The sequence below is a fragment of the Cervus elaphus genome, chromosome 2, assembly GCF_910594005.1.
Source record: "Cervus elaphus chromosome 2, mCerEla1.1, whole genome shotgun sequence".
Classification (NCBI taxonomy): Eukaryota; Metazoa; Chordata; class Mammalia; order Artiodactyla; family Cervidae; genus Cervus; species Cervus elaphus.
In genome coordinates, this window is record NC_057816.1 from 38,034,770 (window position 1) to 38,052,525 (window position 17,756).

The 17,756-nt window shown below is 39.0% G+C and overlaps 1 protein-coding gene across 31 annotated transcripts in view; it reads right to left on the bottom strand.

Moving 5' to 3' along the window:
* DLG2 (discs large MAGUK scaffold protein 2) overlaps positions 1–17,756 on the bottom strand; it is a 2,231,561-nt gene that overhangs the window by 581,169 nt on the left and 1,632,636 nt on the right. For all 31 annotated transcript variants that reach the window (XM_043918879.1, XM_043918871.1, XM_043918860.1 and 28 more), the window contains 2 exons: positions 15,289–15,433; positions 11,889–12,027 (listed from right to left, as the gene is read on the bottom strand). In XM_043918879.1, coding sequence (XP_043774814.1) covers positions 11,889–12,027; positions 15,289–15,433 — 284 coding nt within the window. The remainder of the gene's footprint in view (positions 1–11,888; positions 12,028–15,288; positions 15,434–17,756) is intronic.

The window sequence follows — 17,756 nt, forward strand, 5'->3', positions numbered from 1 at the left end:
GCGGGGTCAAGTATATGCACTCTGGAACCAGACTGAACTGTGTTCAGATCTCAGCTTTGCGACTTACTATAGGTATTAATAGAAAATAACTTAATGGAAAAGTATCACTTGTTAGTAATGATTATCCCCCTCCCATCCAGGCTGGCACATAATACTGAGCAGAGTTCCATGTGCAATAGGTCTTTGATGATTATCCATTTGAAATGTAGCAGTGTGTACATGACCTTCCAGGAGGTGGGTTTGGGGGAGAATGGATACGTGTGTATGTGTGTACGGCTGAGACCATTCGCCATTCACCACAACACTGTTAATCGGCTATACCCCAATGCAAAATAGAAAGCTAAAAAGAATAATGATTATGTTTCTGTGGTGTGAATTTTTCTTCACATTTTTGTTATTTTATAACTTTTCCACAAATACATAATGTTTTTACAGTTAGGGAAAATAATAAAACTTATTGGAAGAAAAAAAGAAGAGGGGTAGAAAGCAATAAAAAGAGTAAGAAATAGATTAAAGATTGAAAAGGATGTCTGGAGAACATGTTTGCAGGCAGTATTTTTAAAATGTGTTTTACTCAGATGTAGCTTGATTAACTATCTAGATTAAAGAAATTACCCAGAAGCAAAAAGTGAATGATGCAACCTAAAAATTACAAAATTGATGTCTATATTATAAAAGAGTATAGGTCTCTGAAATGCAATAATTATACGCTACAGTTTTCTAACATTTTCTTAAGGCAAACATTACTATTAACACGGTGACCTCCCTCACAGCACCAAACAGCAACGGTCCCTAACCTTTTTGGCACCAGGGACCAGGTCCATGGAAGACAATTTTTCCACAGACCAGAGTGGGGTACGGTTTGGGTTCAAGAGCATTGCGTTTACTGTGCACTTTATCTCTATTATTATTATATCAACGCCACCTCAGATAATCAGGCATTAGATCCTAGAGGTGGGGACCCTTGGAGCAGAGGGTAGGAGTCACTCGGGGATTGCAGTGCTGTTCTGGAAAATATAGACAAAGTATTTTTTCAAAGTATACACCACATGTAAACAACTGAGAATCAGCTGTCTTCTGCCTATTACTTTATTGACACACGGATGTGAAAACAAATTCCTAGTGGAAGAGGCTATGTCTACTTGTCTTTAATCATAATATACACCCTGTTTCAATGCCACAGGAAAAGGGCCAGAGATGAGCTGCACATTTGTTGGTGGTAGTATTAACTTGCAATTTAAGGGGCCTGGAGTCAATTAATAGCTGATTGCTTGTACTACGGTCCCTACAACATTCTCCATTGCTTATCATTAATCCTTTTTTTTTTTTTTAATCTCAACCAGCCCTGGAGGCCAAGGCTAAATTCATTCCATTAAAATGTAATACAGCATTGATTAAACAACTATCTGTTTGAATTTTACATCTATAATAACAATAGCCATAGATGTGCAGTAACCATCTTCCATAACATTATAAGGCCTAATGCTGCGTATTTATGTCTGGCTAATTTATTAAGTACATACATAACCATCTTCCATAACATTATAAGGCCTAATGCTGCGTATTTATGTCTGGCTAATTTATTAAGTACATACAAAATGATAAACATCTCTAAAAGACTGTCTTAAAATTTCCATTACTGTTTCATTTTTCCTATCCTTAAATTCATTTCCCTGACAGCAAACAGCAGCTTAACATGTTTTCCCATACATATTTGGATATTTTCCATTAGTTAAGATTCATCAGCTTCCCCATTAGCAAACCCACTCTCTCTCTTTCTAACAGGATAGCCCTATCAATTGTGCCTTATGGTTTATGTAAGTAAATCTAAATGATTATGTGGAGCCACCACCAACAATGAGAAAATTCCCCTGGTGGCGTCCACTAACTGAGTTATCCTCCATTTGTCTTACCTGTTTGGCCCCATTCACTCCATCTCATTGCTACCCTTTGCTTCAAGAGAGACATTATAGTGCCAGGCTCCACAATGCATGTAGCACAGGCCAAAACATAACTCAGAGACTCTGCTGATGAACCTCTGACTTGGTTAAGTTCAATAATGCACTTTACAAAGGCTGTGAGGAGTCTGATGACACATTTTGCAGAATTTCTTTGAGTGAAAAGCTACATGGTGTTGGCTGTTGAGGCCTACCATGAAAAAAATAGGACAGAAATCAATTAATTATCCAGAGAATAATTGTATTTGGCTACAGAGGCCAGACTGACAGACTGTTGTTGGTTGTTTAGTCACTCAGTCGTTCTCGATTCTGTGCGACCCCATGGACTGCAGCACACCAGGCTTCCTTGTCTTTCACTATCTCCCGGAGTTTGCTCAAGCTCATGTCCATTGAGTTGGTGATGCCATCCAACCATCTCATCTCTGTCGCTAGCATTTATCATATTTGGTTCCACTGAATCCTACTTTATATTTCGAATAAAGATGGTAATAGATACTCGTTATATTAATAATGTGTATTATTAATAAAATATTGGTAGTATTAATAAAAATGGAAGTGTTAGTCACTCAGTCATGTCTGACTCTTGGCAACCCCATTGACTGTAACTCGCCAGACTCCTCTGTCCACGGGGTTTTCCAGTCAAGAATACTGGAGTGGGTAGGCATTCCCTTCTCCAGGGGATCTTCCCAAGCCAGGGATATCAACCCTCGGTCTCCTGAACTGCAGGCAGATTCTTTACCATCTGAACCACTGGGGAAGCCCATTAATAAAAATAAAGATCCTTAATAAACCATTAAGACTGAGGACTTCCTGTAATACAACATTCTAAGGAAATCAAGTGTGCTCTGGGAGACAAATTGGTTGAAAAAAATGTAAAAGTAGATTTTGTTTGAACATCTGGATAGATAGCATTGTCGGCTACATTTCCATTCAAAAACTCTATCTGTGGAGCACTTCATCTTAAATTCTTGTTTTAAATAGTATTAATAAGAGCTAATGTCGACTTAAAACAAAGTAAGAGTTGTGACCTAAGTTTTATTTGGGGCAAAATGAGGACTGCAGGCTGGGAAACAGTACCTCAGAGAGCTCTGAGAAACTGCTCCAAAGAGGCCAGAGGGTGAAGACCAATAAATATGTGATGTGGGATGTGGATGAAGGGGAAGTTCATGTGATCAAGCACATATTTTTACAGAAGATTTTGCTGGTCCTGAGGAGAAGATGTCACCATGAAAGAATTTACTGCTTTTCTGCATATGAGAAGATGCAAGAACTGGGCTCATAAAATCAGTTCCTGAAAATATCTATCTGAAGACCTGTTCTGCCAGTTTTTCAGAGCACAGAGTGCCTCTTTCCTGATCTCCACCCTGGACTCCCTTCAGCGGGTGTTGAGGGTCAGCAGATGCAGCAGCATGTGATTTAACCCTTGTAGAGGCACATGGCAAGCGCCCACGGCGAGTGCCAATTTGTTGTTGACACTAACATTTACGAAGTGCTTCCTTTTGTCTAAGAACTTCATGTGTATTAACTCTGTTTCTTGTTACAACAAGCCTATGAGGTGGGAAGTGTTAGTCTGTCCCTTTTATGCATGAGAAAACTGAGGCAGAGGTCAGTTACACAACTTGTCCAAGGTCATACAGCTAGGAGGTGGTCAAGACAGGATGCTAAGGAGGGTGGCTCCAGGGTGTACCTACCTCAACACTCTGCCCCCCACGTCCTGACTCTAGCCAGGCATTGCTGTCTGCCTAGGGAACACCCAGTTCTTCTCCTATACTTGGATAAAGGCATGTAAGAAAAGATTTCTTTCCTGTGTTGAAAGAACTTCCGATTCATTCAGAAATGGCTTCAAATCATTAAATATAAGTTAAAAAGAAGAGAGCCTAGAACAGGACCAGACTTTATGCTAATGGAAAGTGCTGTCTGATCCCTTGAGAACCTGTCTCTAATGGAGACCATAAACCTTGAGACATGATTAAGAGGCTGCTTCTATAATACAGATTTAATAACTGACATGCTTGTGCAAATAGGCTCAGTGCTTCTTAAACTTGGGTGCTCATCCACATCTTGGGGTTTGTAGTCTTTGCCAGGGACCCAGAAGACCTTTCTGGTGTGTCAATTTTACTTTAAGACTTTGGAAAAAAATACTTAAATTTGTAATCAAAATATTTTCACACTAAAGCAACAAGGATACCTCTCATGTTTTTATGACAACCTCTAAGATTTGTGTGTTTCATGCTTGCACAGAAAGCTTCATGTTCTACCCCAAATCCCAAGGAGAACAAATTCCTTTCTCAAGGCCTAAGGGCATGTAGGGACAAATATTTGAGAAACAGTGATTTAGCCTCTAACCAGTTCTGATTGATAAACACGAAGGGGAAAAACAAAACCAACAACAGAGGCAAACACTTAACGCCATTCCCGAAAGCTTTCTCCACAGCAGATAAAAAGTGTAGAAATGGCCAGGAGTAAATCAGCCAGACTTAAGCAGGACTGCCCCCTCCTTGGATCATGGCTGTTAAATCCAGCTCTAAATTCTGCCTCAGATTCCTCCTCCCCTCTCCTCCTCCATTGCCGCCCATCCTCCCAGCCCTGGCTGTCATAATTTCTCCCTTGTTTCTTCAATGGTCCATCTCCTTCTCCACACACTAGTCAGAGGTGTCTTTTTATTTTTTTATATAAAACATAAATCAGGTAATTTCCTTCTCCTGGTTACTTCTCCCTAGTAGACGCTCAATGCACTTAAAATTCCACCTACACTTCTTTATTCCATACAAAATCCTACATCATCAGGCTCCTGACTCCTCCAACCTGATTTGCTGACATGTTCCCATTAGCTCATCTCCTTCCAGGCAAGCTTGGCTTGCTTCTGTTCCTGGAATACACAAAACTTATTCCTGCCTCTGGAACTTTGGCTTTGCCATTTCCTCTTCCTGGAATTCTCTTTCTCTGATCTTTATATCATGCCCCCGCCCCCCTTTTTTTTCTTTTTTCATTCAGGTCTCAGCGCATATGCGGTTTCCTCAGAGGGACATTCCATGGTTATCCTCCTTAATATTGTTATCTTCTCCAAACACTGTCTAGGCACATACATTTTATTTTATTTTTAGCACTTATTTGGGCTTCCCTAATGGCTCAGACGGTAAAGAATCTGTCTGTAATGCAGAGACCTGGGTTCAATCCCTGGGTTAGGAAGATCCCCTGGAGAAGGAAATGGCAACTCACTCCAGTGTTCTTGCCTGGAAAATCCCATAGACAGGAAGCCTGGTGGGCCACAGTACTTATTTATTTATATATCTCCTATTCAATACACATGGCAGAAGCTTGAATATTCACTGAATGAGTAAATGAATGGGAGAAAGAGAAGTAGAATACATTTCCGATACTATGTCCAATAAGCTACTGTTTAATAATTTGAGGAGAATGGATGGAGGCAGACTATAGATTGCTGGGTTCATATTTATTTAGTAATAAAGGAGTCAAACTGTGAATATCAGAGCACAATTTGGAGTCGTCTTTGAAAGTTTCTGGAGATAAGAAATCTTTCCTGTGACTTTATTTAGCCTTAGCTTTAAAAAAAAAAAAAAAAACTATTTTGTATTGGGGTATAGTAACTTTTGCTTTAAAAAAAAATTCTTTATTTTTTAATTGAAGGATAATTGCTTTACAGAGTTTTGTTGTCTTCTGTCAAACCTCAACATGAATCAGCCACAGGTATACATATACTCCCTCCCTTCTGAACCTCCCTCCCATCTCCCTCCCCACCCCACCCCTCTGTGATGACACAGAGCCCCTGTTTGAGTTTCCTGAGCCACACAGCACATTCCTGGAGGCTCTCTAGTTTACATATGGTCATGTAAGTTTCCATGTTACTCTTTCTATACATCTCACCCTCTCCTCCCCTCTCCCCATGTCCATAAGTCTATTCTCTATGTCTGTTTCTCTATTGCTGCCCTGTAAATAAATTCTTCCTTACCATTTTTCTTGATTCCATATATATATGATAGAATACAATATTTATGTTTCTCTTTCTGACTTACTTCACTCTGTATAATAGGCTCTAGGTTCATCCACCTCACTAGAACTGACTCAAATGCATTCCTTTTAATGGCTGAGTAATATTCCATTGTGTTTATGTACCACAACATCTTTATCCATTCATCTGTCGATGGACATCTAGGTTGCTTCCATTGTTCTAGCTATTGTAAATACTGCTGCAATGAACAATGGGGTACACGTGTCTTTCAATTTTGGTTTCTTCAGGGTACATGCCTAGGAGTGGGATTGCTGGGTCATATGGGCTTCCCTAGTAACTCAGTTGGTAAAGAATCCACCTGCAATGCAGGAGACCCCAGTTTGATCCCTGGGTTGGGAAGATCCCCTGTAGAAGGGAAAGGCTACCCACCCCAGTATTCTGGCCTGGAGAACTCATTGGGGTCGCAAAGAGTCAGACACGACTGAGTGACTTTCACTTTTACTTTCATGGTGGTTTTATTTCTAGGGTTTTAAGGAATCTCCATACCGTCTTCCATAGTGGCTGTATCAATTTACATTCCCACCAACAGTGCAAGAGTGTTCCCTTTTCTCCACACCCTCTCCAGCATTTATTGTTTCTAGACTCTTTGATGATGGCCATTCTGACTGGTGTGAGGTGATATCTCATTGTAGTTTTGATTTGCATTTCTCTAATAATGAGTGATGTTGAGCATCTTTTCATGTGTTTGCTAGCCATCTGTATGTCTTCTTGGAGAAATGTCTGTTTAGGTCTTTTTCCCACTTTTTGACTGCTTTGTTTGTTTTTCTGGTATTGAGTTGTATGAGCTCCTTGTATATTTTGTAACTTTTGCTTTTTGACCAACCAAATTATGTGGGTAAACATTACAGAGCCAGTTGGAAAGACATCAGGGTACAGTAAGTTCAGGGCCAGGTGAGCTGGGTTTCTAAAAGTGGGAAATACATCACTCACAGCTGATTTAAGGTCCCGCTTTCATAATGGTATTTACCACATTCATAACTTGGGAGATTAAATCCCCTTATTTTGAAAGGGCAGTTTTATTTTGTATCCCTAAGTCTTTTGGTTTTATTTTAGTATCAATGATTTGTTTGTATATCCTGAGATTACTTGGCCAGACGGTGATGGTGTGTAACTGTTATCTCTTCTGGGTGACAGAGAAGACTTGGCTCAATAGAGAGGGAATCTATAGTTGTAGGTAATGCACAAAGTTGGCACTGCTCATAGGTAATCACTGATTGATTATATTTTTTTGTAATTGTTACCTTCTTACTCTATCATAAAAAAATGAACATCAGCTTAGAGAAACAGAAAGACACTGAACTGGGTGCTCAAAGATAAGGGTTCTAAATTTGATTCTATAACCTACAAGTTGTGGGACTTATGGATAGCCAACAAATTTTGCTAGACTTTGTGTTTCTTGCCCACCAAATGGGGAAAGATTAGACTCTATCTTCATTTATGGCCCTTCCAACTCTGATAGTCTATAATTTTATGAGCCAAGAAACCATCTCAGCATCATTGTAATAGTTTTGTTTTCCAAAAATCAAAGACTAGAGTATTTACATAACAATAATTTTGATTTATAAGGGACTCAGCAGGGTTTCTACTAAGAGAATTTTATCCAAGGCCTTTTTGTTTAGGCTTCCTTTCTCTACATCATTGGAAAAACAAAATTTCCCAGCTTAGTCAGGTACACATATCTTGAAACAGTAAAAGAGGTTTAAAAAAAAATCCAGGTAAGTCATTGTAGTATACTTCTAATCAAAATTCTTTTTATAAGCCTTATTATACTTCTCCAACAAAAGTGAATATAAATTAGCAAGATTGAAAATACTCACAACAGATAGAGTAAGATATTATGAACATCTGGAACAAAAGACTGCCAATTTGATATAATTATATAGGTAGTTGGAAGGTTCCCATTTCACAGAACACTTTTCCTATCAGCCCAAGTCACACCATTAAAGATTAATTCTCTTGATTTACTATTTTAGGAAAATAAAAAGTAGGCCGCAAATGTAAGCCACTATAGTGCCTAAGGTGTGTAATAATGTTAACAAATTTACAGATGAGAAAATCAAGACTCAGGACATTAAAAGACTTGTTCAGGGTTATCTAGGTGGTAAGTGGTAGGACCATTCTCCTAACAGAAGCATAATCCTCTTTACTCAACATTTTTCCATAGAAAGAAACTGTATGAGATAGTGGGTGGGGGCATGGGAATGAGTACTTTGAACACAGACATGAACTCAAAGTTTGATTCTGCTATTTGTTCGCTGTATGGCATGAGAGAATTACTTAAACTCATTTTTTGTTACCTGCAAAAATCAAGAATAGGATATCACATACAGAATATAGGGGTGATTGGGCTTCCCTGGTGGCTCAGAGGTTGAAGTGTCTGCTGGCGTCTGCCCGCAATGCGGGAGACCTGGGTTCAATCCCTGGGTCGGGAAGATCCCCTGGAGAAGGAACTGGCAACCCACTCCAGTATTCTTGCCTGGAGAATCCCATGGACGGAGGAGCCTGGTGGGCTACAGTCCACGGGGTCGCAAAGAGTCAGACACAACTGAGCGACTTCACTTCACTTTACTTCACTTCATAGGGGTGATAAAGTATATTAAAGCACTTAATGGCACGTAGTAGTAATCTTTTTGTTTTTACTATTCTATATACTTCTAATCTTGCGACTAGGTTGCCAATGAAAGGATAGAACCATAAAGATAATTTAAAGGTAGGTAGTTTTCCTTCAGAGTCTTGTATTCAAACTATAACAGATATATTCATTTTATTCTATTTTACATTCTTCCTTGAGTATGTGTGCACTATCCCTACCATGAATGCCCTTCCTCATCTTTTGCCTCTCTAACAAAGATAGTCTATACATTTTTTCAAACTCAAACACAAGCTATCTTGTCTTTAAAACTTTATTTGATGTCACAGGCTGTTCCTGTGTGGCATTCACGGACAACTCAAAAAACTCATTTATAAATATTAACTAGGTGCCAGCTCACGTGCTGGAGAACTCTGCTAGGGCCATGCAAGGGCACTTCATTGAACTGATCTAATTTTGTTTGTTTCTGTTAGTAGTTCCCACACTTTGGGATTTTATAGAACTTTTACATTTAAAAAATGAGGACTGACACCACGTCGCCAACGTTTCCTTTTCTAGGTAAGGATAAGTAACTGCCACTGATTACCACAAAGGAAGGGAATTTTGACAAAAATCTCAGGATGATAAAAAATGAATACAGGCTTTATGGAAAACTTCACAGAGGGGGGTCTGCATGATCAGGGAATAGGTACTGGGGGATCCACTGGTCTCATATATATATTTTGTCCCAATCTGATAGTTCTTAGAGATGTTGCTTCTTATTTCTTTTTGCATCCCTACTGCAGTGCTCACTGTCTAGGGGGAAGTTGTCAGTGAATATTCATGAATAAGGTAGTGAATACGCCTCTGAGAAAATATTTACCTCTGAGACCTGTGGCAATGCCTTCCATCACAGAGCACCTGTGAGAACACACAGCCGTGGTGAGGACGTGTGGAGGGGTGTGTGTGTGTGTGTGTGTGTGTGTGAAGTGATACAATTTATTTCACAAGTTTGCAGGCACCAGCCATTTGGAAGATTTGATGTAAGCTGTGTGATTGTCCTGCCAGAGAACAAAGGAGGAGGCAGGCAGGAAGTAACATACTAGGTAGGGTATATCACTGTAGAAAAAAATGAAATCTCTCTCTCTCTCATACCATCTAAAATGTTCCATGTGAACTGATAGATTGAGTATTATGAGTGTGTGTGTGTGTATGCATGTGTAAGTCACTCAGTCGTATCCAAGTCTTTGTGACCCAATAAATTGCAGCCTGCCAGGCTCCTCTGTCCGTGGAATTCTCCAGGCAAGAACACTGTAGTGGGTTGCCATTCCCTTCTCCAGGGGAATCTTCCTGACCCAGGGATTGAATCCTGGTCTCCTGCATTGCAGGCGGATTCTTGACCGTCTCTCCGGTCTCTTTCGAGTCACATATTTCTACAATGAAAACAGTTTTACACAACTTGCTTTTCATTTTTAAAATAAGGAGAAAGGTAACATGTTTCCTCCTAGCCAGAACTTTAAAGCTGGCAAGGCACCCAGTTTTCCTACTTAAAAGCTGTATGACCCCAAGCAAGTTCCCTAACCTCTTTGAGTTTCAATTTCTGCATCTCTAAAATGGGGATAACAGTCCTTCTTTCTGTGTTTTGGAGAGGATTAAAAGGATAGTTTAAGTAAATGAGCAAGCAAAGGGCCTGGATTATGAATGGGGTTTAATAAATTTTAATTCACTATGGGGCCCAGTAAGATAAATGGCATTTTCAAATTAAAATCCTATCAAATATTAGCGATAGGATGAGAGCAAATAGATTATTGCTCTGGTGAATAAAGGTGCCTGTATTTACACAATCTTTAAAGAACCCTGAGGATTATCTTTGCGGCAGCCCTCATTTTAATTAAGAGCATAGAGATTAGGCATAGGAAGAGGTTTATATTTGATTTAAACCACAGATGTACATTTGCAGCATCTAAACATTCCATTCCTTGGCTAAAGATGTAACAAGCTACTTCAGCAAACCTGAAATTGCAAAATAAATGGAAAATGCTTAATCATTGAAAAGGAATGAAAAGCCCAAAGCACACACAGGCGCCAGAGAGGAAAGTTAAGCAGCAGGAAGTCCCCCCAGTTTTTTTAAAGGCTGACAAATGACTTCAGTAGACAGTCAGGATACAAAACTAAAGGATCCAGCTCTATCACTTTTACACACACACACTTTCAGGGGAAAAAAGTGTATATTTCTATAGGCAAACTCATTTTGGGTAAAAGTATTTCTCAAAGGAAAAAAAGCAAGTTGCAGAACCATGTGTAAAATACACACTTATTTTATTAAAAACAATGTCAGACTCCACCTACACCTGAGTATGCTTTGCACATGTTTGTCTGACATCAGGCAAGGGATGAAAGGTTCAACACCACACTGGGAAGCTCAGCCGGTTTGAGGGAGCTTTTTGTTTCTTGAACATCTTTGCATTACCTCACCAAATGCAATGAGCATACATTACTTTGGAACAAAAACACTTAAAGGTAAAAAAGAAAAAATGTACATTTCCTATTATTCATATATGCATTCATTCATTCATTTGTTCATCATCCAAAATTTCTTGAATCCTCACTGGACCATGAAGTGAACTGAGTTGGTCTTTTCTAAAGGATCAGATCTAACTTTTTCAGAGGCATGCCAGCTAAATTTAGTTTTATTTTTTGTGGGGTAAGCCATGTGGTTCTGTTGCTCTGCCCTAAAATCCTGCCTTGTTCCCCTTTGAGATGAATGAGATATATTAAATTCAAACCATGTGGAGTTAATTTCACTCCTTTCCTTTCTACCTGCAGTTACTGCACTCAAGGGAGGACTGACTGACTCCCCAAGTTCATTGAATTGTGTGTGGCCAATGGTGGCAACAACATGGAATTTAGAGAAAAAGCAAACAAACAAACAGATAAACAGACTCTCAGTTCTGACTCTTCTACTAACCAGGTACGTAACGCTGGTATGCTATTTCCTTCTTTTTGAACCTCAGTACCACTTTCTCTCTTTGAGTAATAACACCTATCTTACAGTATAGCTGTAAACCTCAAATGATGTTAGGTATCAAAAAGTCCTAATAAATTGCAAAGTGATGGATGTGTGTACGTTACAATTTCTCCATGAAGAACCTGTGGTTTTGCTTCCAACAGAGGACAATGACATATGCTTGTAAGTCTTGGCAGGTTTCCACTTCAGGTGAGACTATAATAAGCTTGAAGAGAGCTGAGGAGCAACAGCTACCATGTTAGGGAAATGCAATTCTTGCCTGGTAAAGATCGCAAACCCAATTATCCAACAAACATATCTGACCTGGTATAATCGTCTTCAACAAGCATGTGCTTTGGAATTGGTGAGTACCTTCCTGGAGAGATGGGCGGCAGGGAGGTTTTATATTCTAAAGTGCCATTGTTGCCAGAGAGAAGATGGTTTTCCATCGGTGGAGAATAAGCTAAGGAGTGGAAAAAAAAAAAAAGAAATCTGTTATGTGGGTGATTCAATGTGTCATGCCACGGTCCTGTTAAAAATAGAAAGGCTGTGATACATGCTAAGAATTCTGTGATCCTTCAAGAGATGGGAGTTGCTGTTTGTTTATTCTTAATATGTACAAGCACATGGTGACCTTTAGGATTGGAAAAATGTAATTACAGTTTTATCTGTAAGCCCAGTTCATATAATTAGGTGAAGAGAAAAACAGGAGGAGAGATCCTGTATTCACATTTTTCAGAACAATGATTAATCTTCTATTGAAATAAAAATGTTAGCTTTCTAATTGCAGGGCTCACATTCTTTTCACATAGCTAATATCAAACCATCAAAAGCAGAAAACTCTTGGAGCAAGTTACTGTATAAGACTTTAATCCCTAAATACATTATTCTCCCATCCCAGAAAACCTTAGAACTCTGGCCTTTCTTTTCTGTTCCTCCACCCTAATGCATCCCCCTTTTCGGTGACTAAAAAGGTCCTAACTGGGTCTCCTGCCCCTACTCTCTCCCCAGATCCATTTTATATATTGAGAAATGCCAGTCTGATCATGACATTCTCTTGCTTATACACTTTCCATAGATACTATTGTACTGAATATAAACTCTCCCTTTTATCATTCTTGGAAGGCTGACTCATTTTGATATCCCTCTCTTACACATCTCCTATGGTCCCCAAATAAAGCCTGTTCTTCCTAATATCTGTATTTTTGCTCCACTTTACCAGCTACCTAAAACTTCTGTCCCTTCTCCCATCTGTGATACTGAAATCTTATCCATTTTTTCAAGATACAATTCAAATGCTACCTTCTGCATAAAGATTTTTCTGATCATCCAAAGACAGGTGATATGCTTTTCCTCTGAGTGCCCAAAGCACATTTCTTTTTACCTCTCTCATGGCATGTACATCCCCTCTAAGTTTGTCGAATACTGCTGTTACTTGTATACCTGAATTAACCTTCCTTTCAATGAGGGCCAGGACTGTATCTCCTTTGGGTCCCACATATTACCTTATACGGTATTTTGCGTATATTCAAATTACTCTATATATTTCTTGAATTGAATAGCAAATTTTGTTTTCTCCTTTTTTCTTCAGACAGAAAAGAAGAAATGCCCTATATGCTCGTGAAGAAGAAGCTCACAGAGCCTCAAGACTGATTTTTCATTATCTGGCTTGAAAAACTCTGAAAGTTAAAACTCTTTAATATCCTAAGGTAAGGCTGATCTCGCCTTATTGCTTGCTTGACAAAAAGACATATTCCGAGGCAAGTCATTTTACAATCATTAAGAAAACCAATAGCCAATGTAATGGGCAGGTAACAAAATCATTCAACATTTAAATTTCCCTCAAGAGAAACATCCATATCTAAAAGAGGTTAAACGACTTGCTTAAGAGCATAGTGCTAATTAATGACGGGGCCTGAAGACACTCTGAGTCCTCAATCTCACAAGCGATTGCTCAAGATTTCAGAATGCGCACTTTTACTGATGCTGCCAAAACTGTCCCTTTAACTCACATCAGAAAAACGAATTGCTTCTAAATCTAGTCCCCGGAGAACCTTCTTGCTGGCCTATTAAGAAGAGGGGAAGCCATGGGGCTTGTGTAGAAACAGACTTTGTGAGGCCCGGGCATAGCATCTCATTGTTAGTTGTTGCTCAAGAAGCCCCCACCTCCAGCTCATCTCCACTGTCTCGGTGACTGAAAGTTTTATCTGGCTTCCTTGCCAATATACCAAATTCTGATAAGGTTAGAACTATAAGGATGGTGATGAAGGAGCATGGTTTCACCATTTGAGGGCAAGATCCTCTTCCCCAGGAAGAACAGTGCTATCCCCAGGTTATTTGGCCAGTCTCCTCCTTTTCCACTCTGTTACTATATAGATTTAAACTAGGAAGAGAGACTATTATGGCATGAGAGCTATTGTGCTTTAGGGGCTTGAGAAATAGCCTTTAAAAATGTGTTGGCCCTGGGCAGCAGTGGAGACACAGACATAGAGAACTGACTTATGGACCCGGAGATGGGGGGAAGGAAGAAGAGGGTGAGGTGGATGGAGAGAGTAACATGGACATTTATATTAACATATGCAAAACAGAGAGCCAATGGGAATTTGCTATATGACTTAGGGAATTCAAACTGGGGCTCTAACAACCTAGAGAGGTGGCATGGGGTGGGAGGTGGGAGGGAGGGGACACAGCTACACCTATGGCTGATTCATGTTGATGTTTGGGAGAAACCAACACAATTCTGTTAAGCAAGTATCGTTCAATTAAAAAATAAGTAAATTTAAAATCTTTAAAAATGAATAACCTATGAAACCTAATGAAAACTTGCTGTATCACATAGGAAACTCTACGCAATGCTCTGTGGTGACCTAAACGGGAAGGGAATCTGAAAAAGAGTGGATATGTGTGTACGTACAGCTGATTTGCTTTGCTGTGCACCAGAAACGAATGCAACATTGTGAAGCTGCAATTAAGCTCCAATAAATGTTTACGCCAATAAAAATTTTTTTTAAATGGTGCCCCTTGGAATACTACTCAGCCATGAAAAAGAATGAAATAATGCCATTTGCAACAAGGATGCACCTAGAGATTACCATACTAAGTGAAGTTAAATCAGAAAAAGAAAGAAATATGCCACATGATATCATTTATATGTGGAATGGAAAATATGAACCTACGGTTGAAATAAAAACAGACTCACAGACACAGAGAAGAGACTTATGGTTGCCAAGGGGAGGTGGAGGTTAGGGAAGGATAGATTGGCAGTCTGGGATTAGCAGATGCAAACTATTAAATATAGAATGGACAAGCAACAAGTTTCCACTGTATAGCACAGGGAATTATATTCAATATTTTGTGATAAACCACAATGGAAAAGAATATGAAAGCGAATGTATATACATATATATATGAATAACGGAATCATTTTTCTGTACAGCCGAAATTAATACAACATTGTATGTAAACTATATTTCAGCTAAAAAAAAATGTGTTGCTCCTATGTTGTTGTAATCACACTGTCCATAACATGCATTATGAAGCCTTTCTGCAATGGTGAACCTGCCAACTCATCAGGTAAGGCCCCCAAGGCAAGTGAAGTACAAGATCCCTCTGCAGGACTTCTACAAGCTAAACAAGAGTGAAGAAGATCTTGCCAAGTTTTATAGACTTCCAATTTTGAAAACCTGGCCTGCTGTTCAAAGATGGCTCTAAGCTTGGTACTTACAGTGTGTAATATCAGGTGGACCATAAGGATCAGTCATATAAATGGTGGTGGGTTTGCCAACTTTTAGATAAACTACATCTGATGTGTTCTTCAATATTGCTACCGCCTCCTCATGTGTTACTTCTTCTAAACTGTAGTTGTTTACCTGAAAGTGGGAAAAATTCATTGTTAGAGCCAAATCTATGCAGGTGACTAGCCAGAACTATCCAGGCAAGAAGATATACAAAATTATGAGCTTAAGCAAAGAATAAATCATAATTATTACAGTCCAGTATCTATATTATACTTTGACAGAACAGATGGATTAATGGCATTAGCCAAAGCAGATAAGGTACAGTTGTTGATGCTAAAAAACAAGGCTGTTTCTGCCTTTTCCTATGAGGAAGCAATATATTATATTAGAAATCAGAATACTCTTGTGAAAAATGGAACAAAGAGGTCAAATGTCTTTCTTATGCTATAGTGACTGTGATTACAAAAGCAATATACATTCATGGAAGAAAACGAAAACAACAGATGAAAATAAAATTATCCATAATCTCCCTATATGGATATATATCTTTGAATGATTGTGACCATATTACACACATTGTTTTGGAATGTGCTTTTCAACTTCAAGCGACCATTTGCCTCTATCATGAATGTATTTCAACAAGATGAGTTTTGTTTCCTAAAAATCACTGTGCCTTAACATAATGATTTAACTAATCTCTAAAGCACATTTAGTTTATTTCAAATGGTGTTGCAACAAACTGTTTTCTATATTTGTGCACCACTCTGATGACGTCTTCAGGATAAATCACACAAATGAACACTGGACCAAATTAAACGAATATGATAAAGCCTCTGGTCCACGGTTAGCTGCTCAGTCGTGTCTGACTCTTTGCGACCCCATGGACTGTAGCCCACCAAACTCCTTTGTCCATGGAGATTCTCCAGGCAAGAATACTGGAGTGGGTTGCCTGCCATGCCCTCCTCCAGGTATCTTTCCAACTCAGGGATCGAACCCAGGTCTCTTGCAATACAGGCAGATACTTTATTGTCTGAGCCACCAGGGAATCCCAAGGCCTCTGGTACCTATTTCCAAAGTACCCTGTGGAAACACGAGCCAGTTTCCTCTTATCCTACAGATATATCAGAGCCCCGTCTTCCCACGGCTTCACCAGGCTTGGCTTTCCTCACTTTAAAAATTGTTCCCATCAAAATGTCATTTAACATGAGTCTGTTTTCTAAGGAAAGAGCGCTAATGTTGGAACATAGAGCTTTTCAAACGAACAAGTTCAAGAGTACCTTGTTGCCATCGGCTTTAAAGCCACTGCTCTCTATTGGAGAGAAAAGCCTGTGATACCAGAGCAATTATTCCTTCATGGCAGTGGCTTACAGTGGGTCTCTGAGGCACCTTCTCTTAAATGGTTTTCAAATATTGAGGCAATATTTTAAATACCTACGTTATCCTTACTTGACTCCCATGTTTTTTTATATGTAGCAATTCTTTAGTTGGTTTCTGCTGAAATGATGTGGAATTCAAATCAATGTAGTATAAATGTAAATAAATAAAATAGCTTGGATTCCTACATATTCTCTGTAGTATCTAATCAACCATTCAGTCATTTAACATCTTGTAGCATTGCTTTTTATTTTTGCTTCATGTTGTTGCATAAATTCCACGTGCCACTTAAACCTTGGTGGTGTAGCCAGGGCAGGGACCCTGGAACAGAATGGAACTGAACCTGACTGCTCACCCTGGGCTCTCCATTAAGTTGTGAATGTCTCCACTGTTCTCTTCTAGAGAAGTAACATTCTCTTAACTCTTTTTGTACTTCCAATGTCTAGCACTTGTTCATTCATCGATCAAATGTTTGTTACATACCTATTACGTGTTAGTCACTGTTCTATGTGTTAGAGATATAGTGATAAAACAATAAGAATGATACTCATAATCACAGCAGACACTTACAAAGCCTTATTTCATGTCAGGCATTGTTCAAAATCGTTTTATATATATTAACACAATCAAATCTCTCAATAGCCTATGAACTAGCCATTATAGTTATTTTCATCTTACAGATAAGAAAAGCATGTCTCCAAGAGGTTAAAAAAACTTGCCCAAAGTCATTGACCTAATCGTAGTAGAGGCAGAAATCAAAGCCAGATGGTTTAGTTCCAGAGACTCTTAACCACTCAGCCCTATTGCTTCTTTCAGATGGACACAGTCCCGCGCCCACAAGACTCACATTCTACTAGAACATAGCTATTTATGAAATGAATGGGTAGAAAACTAGACCCACACAGAGTGGGAATGTTGTGGGACTACAGGCAAGGGAAACACATTTGATGATGGCAGCCTTTAGACAGAGAAATAGCAAAAACGATAGTAATAACAATAAGCGCTAACATTTATTTAACACCTATATGTCATATGTTTTGGAAATACTATGTATATATTTTGACATAAGTTACATAATTTA